This window comes from Helianthus annuus, chromosome 12 (assembly GCF_002127325.2).
Source record: "Helianthus annuus cultivar XRQ/B chromosome 12, HanXRQr2.0-SUNRISE, whole genome shotgun sequence".
Lineage (NCBI taxonomy): Eukaryota > Viridiplantae > Streptophyta > Magnoliopsida > Asterales > Asteraceae > Helianthus > Helianthus annuus.
Window position 1 is genome coordinate 64,704,273 of NC_035444.2, and position 9,817 is coordinate 64,714,089.

Below are 9,817 nucleotides of genomic sequence, written 5' to 3' on the forward strand. Positions count from 1 at the left end.
CTGGGTCTCCTATCACTGCCCACTAGTGCCTCACTCTTTTTTTGCTCCAAATAGAAATTGAACTTTAGTCTTCAAAGAAAAACTAAAGTTTTCATACCATTTGAGCCAGAGGTCATTGACATGAAGACCCCTTTTAAATATAATAATATCCTATTATTTTTACAAAAAATAAAACAAAATTAGTATGCTTTGTTTTTTATGCACAGGAGGAGTAACTATGACTACTAAAAAGGAAAGTGAAAGCTAAAAAAGAACTTACCTTCACTCTCTCTCTCTCCTCACTTTCTCTCTCTAAAACCCCTTTTCTTCCCCAATTTATCACGAGATCCCCATCTATTTCTTCTCTTTCCTTTTTCTCTATGATATTTTCCGTCACATTTCGCCGGTGGTTGTCTTTCCAACTCCGGCAACATTAACTTCTTTCATTATCATTATCATTATCATTATTATTTCTCTCTTTACAATAATAATAATTTAGTTCTACAAAATGTCTGATTCCGGTAAACCGGTTGAAACACTCTCCGATCGTCTCCGTAAGTCGTTAACTTACGACGCCGGTGACAACACCAACAAACCCGACTTCAAAGAACTCGATTTGGGTTCACCGGTGTCACCGTTAACTGCTAGACCGGCGGCTAGCAGTAGCTCAAGCTCGTCCGGTTCAGTTTCCGGTCGGACCGCACGTGTACGGTCAGATTCAACTGTTAATAATAGTAATAATAATAATAATCACTCCGGTGAGTTGTCGGTTGATAGCTCACCGACATTTTCCGGTGGTCGGAAACCGGGTCATACCCGGTCCGATTCCCGAGGTAGCTCGGTTACTTCTCCGGTCGGAAATGTGCTTCCGACCGGAAATATTGTTAAAAGTGGAAATATTGTTAAAACCGGAATGATGGCGAACCGGAGCTCGAAGCCGGATGTTTTGAGTTTGGGAACTGGGAATTATGGGCATGGGAGTATAATGAGAGGGGGGCCGGTTGCAAAGGGTGTGGTATCAAGTGGTGAAAACATGGTTTCGACGGCTTCGAATTCGTTAAATTCGTCGAATTCGATGAATTCGAGGAGGTTGTTGATGGATCCGGAGGAGTTGAAGAGGTTGGGGAATGAAGAGTATAAAAGGGGGCATTTTGTGGAGGCTTTGGGTTATTATGATAGGGCTATATTGGTGGCACCAGGTAATGCCTCCTTGCATTGTAACCGGTCGGCTGCGTTGATGTGTTTGAATCGGTTGGTTGAGGCGGTTAAGGAGTGTGAAGAAGCGGTTAAGTTGGATTCTGGGTATGTCAGGGCGCATCATAGGTTGGGGTCTTTTCTTATCAGGTTAGACTTTGGATATGAGTTTATTTGATTGTTTAAGATTTATGGGTTCTTGTTCTTGATGTTTATGTTGAAGATTGAAACTTGTTCTTGATGATCATGTTAAAGATTTATACTTGTTCTTAATGATCAGATAGTTCTACAATTTGTGTTGTTCTTGATGATCATAACTTACTGACCCGTAGTCCGAATAGGCGAATACCTTCTAGTGCATAAATTCTTTAATTTTTTATTAACAATTTATATTTGCATACGACAGTTTAGGACAGGTTGAAAACGCTAGGAAGCACTTATGTTATCCCGGGTCTCAACCCGACCCAAACGAGCTGAAAAAACTACAAACGGTGGAAAAACACTTGAACAAGTGCGCTGATTTAAGACTAGTGCGCGATTGGAACGGTGTTTTAAGGGAAAGTGACGCTGCCATTGCTTCTGGAGCCGATGCTTGTTCTCCGGTAAGAAGCGACCTAAAATTTGAAATGACTTCTTATGTAATTAACTTATTGGAATTTGAAATTGTAACCAATGCTTTTGTTATCAAATTCGACAGCTATTTGCATGTAAATCGGAAGCACTTTTGAAGCTTCGGCAACTAGATGAAGCAAGTTTTAGCCTTTTGAATGCACCTAAATTTGAAACAGCTAGTATCCCTTCGTGTTCCCAAATGAAATTCTTTGGAATGCTTTCGGAGGCGTACATTTTGTTTGTTCGTGCTCAGATCGACATGGCATTGGGAAGGTGAGCGTTTATGTTAATATGATATTAAACATAACCCAAACGAATCCCTTTATAAGAAAAAGTTATTGAAATCGGCACCTATATTAACATGATGAGTAAAGTACACATATAATCCCTATGGTTAACCAGAATTATGGATTTAGTCCCTAGCTTTTCAAAAGTACACAGATGGTCCCAGTGGTTTCCGCTTTGTAACGCATTTTAGTCCCGAGATAACAAATCTAAAGGTTTCAGCAGGTCCAAGTTAAGGACTAAATGTATTACAAAGTGCAAACCACAGGGACCATCGATGTACTTTTGGCAAAAGTTGGGGACTAAATACGTTACAAAGTGCAAACCATAGGGACTATCCGTGTCTTTTAGAAAGCTAGGGACCAAATCCAAATTTTTGGTCAACCACACGGAGCATCCGTGTAATTTACTATATAATATGGTATTAAAGATTATATTTTTGTTGTTCATTTTGAAGATTCGAGGATGCAGTTAGCTCAATTGAGAAGTCAGGACAAATTGATCCTAGAAACGTTGAGGTTGTGGTTTTGCTTCAAAACGTTAAGTCGGTGTCTAGAGCTCGAGCTCGTGGAAATGATCTGTTCAAGTCAGAAAGGCTCACCGAAGCGTGTTCGGCTTATAGTGAAGGGCTTAGGCTCGACCCACTGAACCCGGTCCTCTTTTGCAATCGGGCCGCGTGTTGGTTTAAGTTGGGTCAGTTTGAGAAATCGCTTGAGGATTGCAATCACGCCCTTGTTATCCAACCGAACTACACAAAAGCACTTCTTCGCCGAGCTGCCACATTTAGCAAGGTATCAAACGATACTTTTTATCGGTTGTTTTTCTTGTTTAACAAAAGAAACAAAGAAATGAGTACATGTATAAGTAGCAATATAGTCCCGTTTATTGGGTTGATTTTGGTTATGTTTTGTATCTAACAGGTCAACGGGTTAAGTTCAGAAGATATAAGTCTTATTTAAATAGGGAACGTCGGGCTTCAAACGTTGTTCGTGTTCGTTTGTTAAGGAAATGAAATTGTTCGTGTTCGTTTGTGTTTGTTTGTTAAATTTAGGCAACGAACGTAAACGAACACGTTCCTGAACATTCACGAACATAAATGAACGAACTCGGCCTTTGGTCATGTTCGTTCATTTAACTAAACGAACAAAATTTCTTGCTCGTGTCCGTTTCTCTAACAAACGAACGAACACAAACGAACTTCCCGCCTTATGGTTCACGAACTGTTCGCTGAACGTTTGGTTCGTTTGCAGCCCTAGGAACTTTTCAAATGGGTTGAACAGTTCGTTATTCTTCCTGATGTATTCAAATGTATAAAATCTTCCGTATCGCTTTATTACAAAACGTTAGATCATTATAAATTTATAATATAATATTTTTGTGGGTCAGCCCGACCCGGCCGCTTTTAACCTTTGGCTCACCCATTTTGCTACATCTATGTAATTGTGATACGGATTGTTGGCGTTACAGCTCGATAGGTGGGACGAATCCGTGAAAGATTACGAGATTTTGAGGCGAGAACTGCCGAACAACAATGACATTGCTGAGTCATTGTTCCATGCTCAAGTTGCTTTGAAGAAATCTCGCGGGGAAGATGTAAATAATTTGAAATTTGGTGGCGAAGTTGAACTGATTACCAATCTTGACCAGTTCAAAGCTTCTACTGCTTCATCTGGTTAGTTTTCATTTGAGTTCTTTAACGCTCTTTATGAATGTTATGTTTCGTTTTTGTTGATTTTTTATAAAACTGCAGGAGCTTCGGTTGTTCTTTATAAAACGTCGGCTGATCTTCAATGCAAGCAGATAATTCCATTTTTTGATACGCTTTGCAGTCGATATCCGTCTGTCAGTTTTCTCAAGGTAAAGATATGATCATCTAGTTTCATTTGTATGTTACACATATGACATATGGCGACGTACGCTTATCAAGTATAATTTGTTTGATGAAAAGGTGGATTTGGAAGAAAGTGCGGATATCGCAAATGCTGAGAATGTGAGGGTGGTGCCGACGGTCAAGATTTACAAAAAGGGCAGTCGTGTGAAGGAAATGGTTTGCCCGAGCCCGGAAGTGTTGGAGGCATCATTGAGGCATTACAGTCTCTAACAGGACGCGGTCCGATTGCATGCATGGCCTGCGGCCGAATGTTGTACACTTAGTAATGCCCATATAGCATTTGATGAAGGAGAATATGATAATTTTCACCCCCTCCTCAACATACATATTGTTTTTATAACCTTGTGACATGAAACTAGAATGGGGATATAAAGCTTTTAGCTTAGTGTTTTTTTTTTAATTTTATTTTTTATTTTTCAACTGTTGGAATTCTAATTCTTTCATTTATATTAGTTTACTTGCCGATTCTGGTTCTGTCTCGTAGTTCTTTACTTAAAATTAGTGTATTAAACTATGTATGTGCGTGTTTGTTTGTTTGTGTGTTCTTGTTCCTATATGTCGGAAGTGTTGCTTGCATTCTTTTGGGGAGCATGCAGTCCGTTGCAAAGAATTACCGGACTTTAAATATCGACATTATTTAGTTCGAGATGTGATTTATGGTGTTCTTAAGCGGGTAGGAATCTTCGCAAAAAAGAAAGCTCCCGTGAACTTCTTGACCGATCCTTTAGAAGGGAGATCTACCCTACGGCCCGCTGACATTCTTGTTTTGGATGGGAAGGAGGGAAACGCGCGTGTGTCGATTTGACAGGTGTGTCCCCTCTCATTGGGCTAAGGGATCACGGGTTTGTGGCGGGACAGGTGATAATCAAGGCAGAGGCGAACAAAGTAGCCAAGCACGAAAAAGCTTGCATCGAGAATCAGCACGTGTTTGTCCCGTTCGCTTTCAATACCTTTGGCGCTCTCGCCCCTGACGCGGTGCGGTTTCTCAGGCGGGTTCAGCAAGTGGTAAGCAGTAACACCACGCATGTTAAGGGGCAGAATTTTGTGTTTAGTAGAGTAGGGTTTGCTATTCAGAAGGGGGTAACGGCGCAACTTGTTGCTCGTCTATCTGTCATTAGTCTGTAATCGTCTCTATTTTAAATGATAACGATAAAAGATTAGTTCTGTTTAAAAATAAGTTAATTTGTTTAGTTAAAGTTAATGAATATGAGTTGTTTAGGGGGGACAAAGAGGCCAAAACTTTAAGAAAATAATTAATAACATTTTTTATATATATATTTTAGAGGATATATATTTACACAATTATTTGTACCATAATAAATGTATGATGCTAACAGGAAGATATTATATTATTTTAATGTACACAAAGAATTGGAGATGTTGAAACTTGAAAGCAAATTAGTCAAGGTAAGGACGAAAGGGCAAGAGAATTGGTCAAAAAGCAGTAGTATCAATAAATGATAAAACTATAAAAGTTGTTTAAAAGTTATTTTCAAAATATTTTTAAAAGTTATTTTCAAAATATTATTTCTAATAAAATAAACGTGACCTAACTGCTAGTCTTTAATGATAGATAAGTTAATTTTGGCATTATATTCATACCAATGAGATACTTCACATTGAACATTTTTAGATATTCTTTTTCAATAATATCTAATTCAGAAACGTAATCTTCAATGATACATTCCAAATCATATTTCATTTATTAGATGGATGATATTCGTATATATTCTCCAATAAAAGCAATGGTCTATAAACATAAATGTGGATTTAGTTTGAGTTGATGAGTGCTAACTCAAGATAGATAATATTATCTTAGATTGAGTGATCATCAAATTCCATCAATAGCAAAGTAAAGGTAGGGTCTGAAGAGGGTAAGATGTAGACAGTCTTATCTCTACCCCGTAGGAATAGAGAGGCTGCTTCCAGTGAGACTAGTGGGTATGGAGAGACTCATCCCCAAGGGGATGGGCCGCCACGTCAGCGCCACGTAGGCTCGGCTTGGAGGGGATGGGCCTAGGGGGTGGGGGATGAACCCCTTTATATATATATATATATATATATATATATATATATATATATAGTGGAGGGTTCAAATAAGAATAATTTTTTTGTAAGAATAAAAAAGAACAAACTTCAACCAATAATAATGCTTCATTTTACTTTATTTAATTTTTGTATGTAATATGGGCGTAAGGGTATATTGGTAAAATTAGATAGATCATTAATTCTTAGTCTTCCTTTTTAATAGCTCACTAAATTAAATTTGTAACTTGTTTAAAAAATATATATATTTTCAAAGAAGAAAAAAATTAATTTAAAGTGTAGGATAAATTATGAGGTGTGTAGGATAAATTTCAGTATGTGTATGTTAAATTTCAAAAACGTGTAGGATAAATTTTGATGTGTCTAGGCAAAAATTTTAGTGTGTAGGATGATACTCTTTATGACTAATTAATTAGTCAAAAATAATAATAAATGAGATGAGAGAAAAACTATTTAATGTTTTACAATTGTACCTTTTATTCTTTTTCTTCTCAATTTAATTTTCTTCTCAAATGAACCTCCCCATATATATATATATATATATATATATATATATATATATATATATATATATATATATATATAGGGTGGAGTTATTGTAAAAAAGACCAAAAGTGTGAGAAAGGTAAGAAAGAATCTCAACCATTAGATCTAAATTAATTGAAAAGGGTAAGATTGTAAATGCATTAACAAATTCAAATATGGTAATCCTTGATTTAAGGATTTGAAGAGAGAAAATCCTTGATTTAAGGAATATAACCGTCCATAACATCATTCCTTTTATTTTTTTTTGCATCATTCACAGAATCAGAGCCATGTTCATGACATGGTGTTTTAAAAAAATTCATAGCTCAATTCATGGTGTTTTTACGAAAAAAATATAACACCATTCAGTAAACAAAAATATAACACCATTCAGTACACAAAATAACACCATTCAGTACAAGATATAACACCATTCAGTAAACAAAAAAAACACCATTCAGAAACAAAAAAACACCATACAGAAACAAAATAACACCATTCAGAAACAAAAATAACACCATTCAGAAAAAAAAAAAAACCATCTAGTAAACAAAAAATAACATCATTCAATAAACAATATAACACCATTCAGTCAATAATATAATACCATTCAGTACAAGAATATAACACCATTCAGTAAATAAATATAACACCATTCAGCAACAAAAATAACATCATTCAGTAAAAAATAACACCATTTAGTAAAAAATAACACCATTCAGTAAAAAATAACACCATTCATAAAAGATAATAACTCCATTCAAAAAAAAAACACCATTCACAAAAAGATAAAAACACCTCTGCATCATCTTCTCCACTTCCGGCACCACCACTGCCGACCCGGCACCCACCACCGCCGCACCACCAGCGTCAGAGGGCCGCAATCTTGGACGAAAATTACATCAGTTGAGGGACATCCAGATCCAAATCAAATAGAATCGCGCCTCAGAAACTCGTGAAACAACAAATTATGAAACGATAATTAGGTTTAGGTTTTGTAAATGAGAACGTGGAACGATTGACGGTAAAATCTGGATTCTGGAGGTTTGTTACTTTTGAATTGGTTGTGATTTCAGGTTTTTAGGTTATTGTTCGATTAATTGGAGAGAGATCGGAATTATAGGAATTTTGATTTACAGTTTCCTATTTTGAATGGACATAAAGACTTTATTACCCCTATAATTTTCAATTCAGTCCAAACTAAGAAAAATATTAACCATTTTGGTCCCTATTGATCTCAACCATTAGATCAAAAGATCTAATGGTTGAGATTTTTTCTTACCTTTCTCACATGTTGGGTCTTTTTTACAGGATCCTTTACCTATATATATATATATATATATATATATATAGGGGATCGCTAAAATGAGAACCACCTCTAGTTGTAAAAACCATGGGAACCACTTTCTAGCCTTTAGATCAACAAGATGGATGGATGAGATTAAAAGTAACAAAAATTAATATTAAATGGTTTTTGTCTTATTATATCTTTAATATTATAATCCAAAAGGGTAGTTTGGTAAAATAACTCTATTTTACCTTTTTGTCTTTATTGTTTTTTATTAGTTTTTTTGTACTATTATATTACTTTTTTATTTTTTAAACATAACTTTTTTATTAAAAACATTTTAAAATTCAGATTTTTTTAAAGGTTTTTTTATACTTTTTACAATTCAAGTTTTACGTTAAACTTTTTAAGTTTTACGTTTTTTTGACGCACCGTTTTTACGCCGGGTTTTTTCAAGCGTCGTTATTTTTTACGCGCCAATTTTTTAACGCCGTTGTTTTACGCGCCGTTTTTTAACGCCGTTTTTTCAACGCCCCGTTTTTAGGCGCCAACTTTTTAACGCCGTTTTTTACGCGTCAATTTTTTAACGCCGTTTTTTACGCGCCAATTTTTTAACACCGTTTTTTACGCGCCGTTTTTTAACGCCGATTTTTACGCGCCAATTTTTTAACGCCGTTTTTTACGCGCCGTTTATTAACGCCGTTTTTTCAACGCGCCGTTTTTTACGTTCATGTAATTTACGTTTTTAACGCCGTTTTTTACACGTTTTTTTACGTAACAGTTTTTACGTTTTATGTAAACTTTTTGCGTTTTTACGTTTTAGGTAAAACTTTTTACATTTTACGTAAAACTTTTTTACGTTTTACATTTTACGACCGCCAAAAAACTTTTTACGTGTTGCGTAAACCTTTTAACGTTTTACGTAAAACTTTTTACATTTTACGTTTAACGTTTTTACGTTTTATGTTAAAAAGTTTACATTTTACGTAAAACTTTTTATGTTTTACGCTTCACGTTTTTACGTTTTAGGTTAAAAAAGTTTACGGTTTACGTTAAAAAGTTTACGGTTAAATTTTTTTTAAGAGTAAACTGTTATTTTGGTCCCTGAGGTTTGGTCACTTTTGTCATTTTAGTCAAAACTCAAACTTTTTTGCATTTGGGTCCCTGTGGTTTCAGTTTTATTGCCATTTTGGTCCAAAAATGAAATCAAGTCATATTTGTCTTATAAAATCCTGCAATTTTGTCATTTTTCTCAGGGGAAAATCAGGTCATATTTGTCTTATAAAATATGGTATTTATTTATAAAAAAGAATTGATCATTTTGCCCCTGCGGAAAAGGATAAAATAACAGGATTTTATAAAACAAATATGACCTGATTTCATTTTTGGACCAAAATGGCAATAAAACTGAAACCACAGGGATCCAGATGCAAAAAGTTTGAGTTTTGGAGTAAAGTGGCAAAAGTGACCAAACCACAGAGACCAAAATGGCAGATTACTCTTTTTTTTACAAAAAAAATTTTTACGCAAAAACGAACGCACCAATAAATCGCAAACTCAGGAGGTGTCTCAGATATATTTTTATCATCATCGAAGCCTCAAAAAACTATAAAAACCCAACAAACAAAAATAAAAAAAACGAGTGGAATCTTAAAAAAAAACGATGTTTTGGCTCAGATTATCCGATAAAACAAGAGGCTGCAAAAAGTGGGGTTGCAGGTTCAAAAAACCTACCCTCTGTTGTCCTTGCCGCGCCATCGTCAGCAAAATCTACGTTTTTTTTTTTTTTTTTTTTGCATCATCGCCGCCCATCCATCGAATCAAAACCCACAGATTCATAGAACACAAATTAAAACCCCCCAAACATATCAAAAAACCATCAGATTCGTAAAACTTAAAAATTTCAACCAGGTCATTCAAACCAGAAGGAACATGAACATGTTTCAAACCAGATCATTCAAACTAGAAGGAACAGGAACATGTTTCAACCAGAAAGG

General features: G+C 35.5%; 1 protein-coding gene across 1 annotated transcript; it reads left to right on the plus strand.

Moving 5' to 3' along the window:
- Nucleotides 1–263: 263 nt before the first annotated feature.
- LOC110895205 (TPR repeat-containing thioredoxin TTL1) lies at nucleotides 264–4,435 on the plus strand. The gene is made up of 7 exons (XM_022142485.2): nucleotides 264–1,323; nucleotides 1,580–1,775; nucleotides 1,871–2,058; nucleotides 2,528–2,861; nucleotides 3,538–3,742; nucleotides 3,821–3,927; nucleotides 4,019–4,435. Exons 1-7 carry the CDS (start codon nucleotides 488–490, stop codon nucleotides 4,169–4,171), a joined length of 2,019 nt encoding a protein of 672 aa, XP_021998177.1. The 5' UTR covers nucleotides 264–487; the 3' UTR covers nucleotides 4,172–4,435.
- The last annotated feature ends 5,382 nt before the right edge of the window (nucleotides 4,436–9,817 follow it).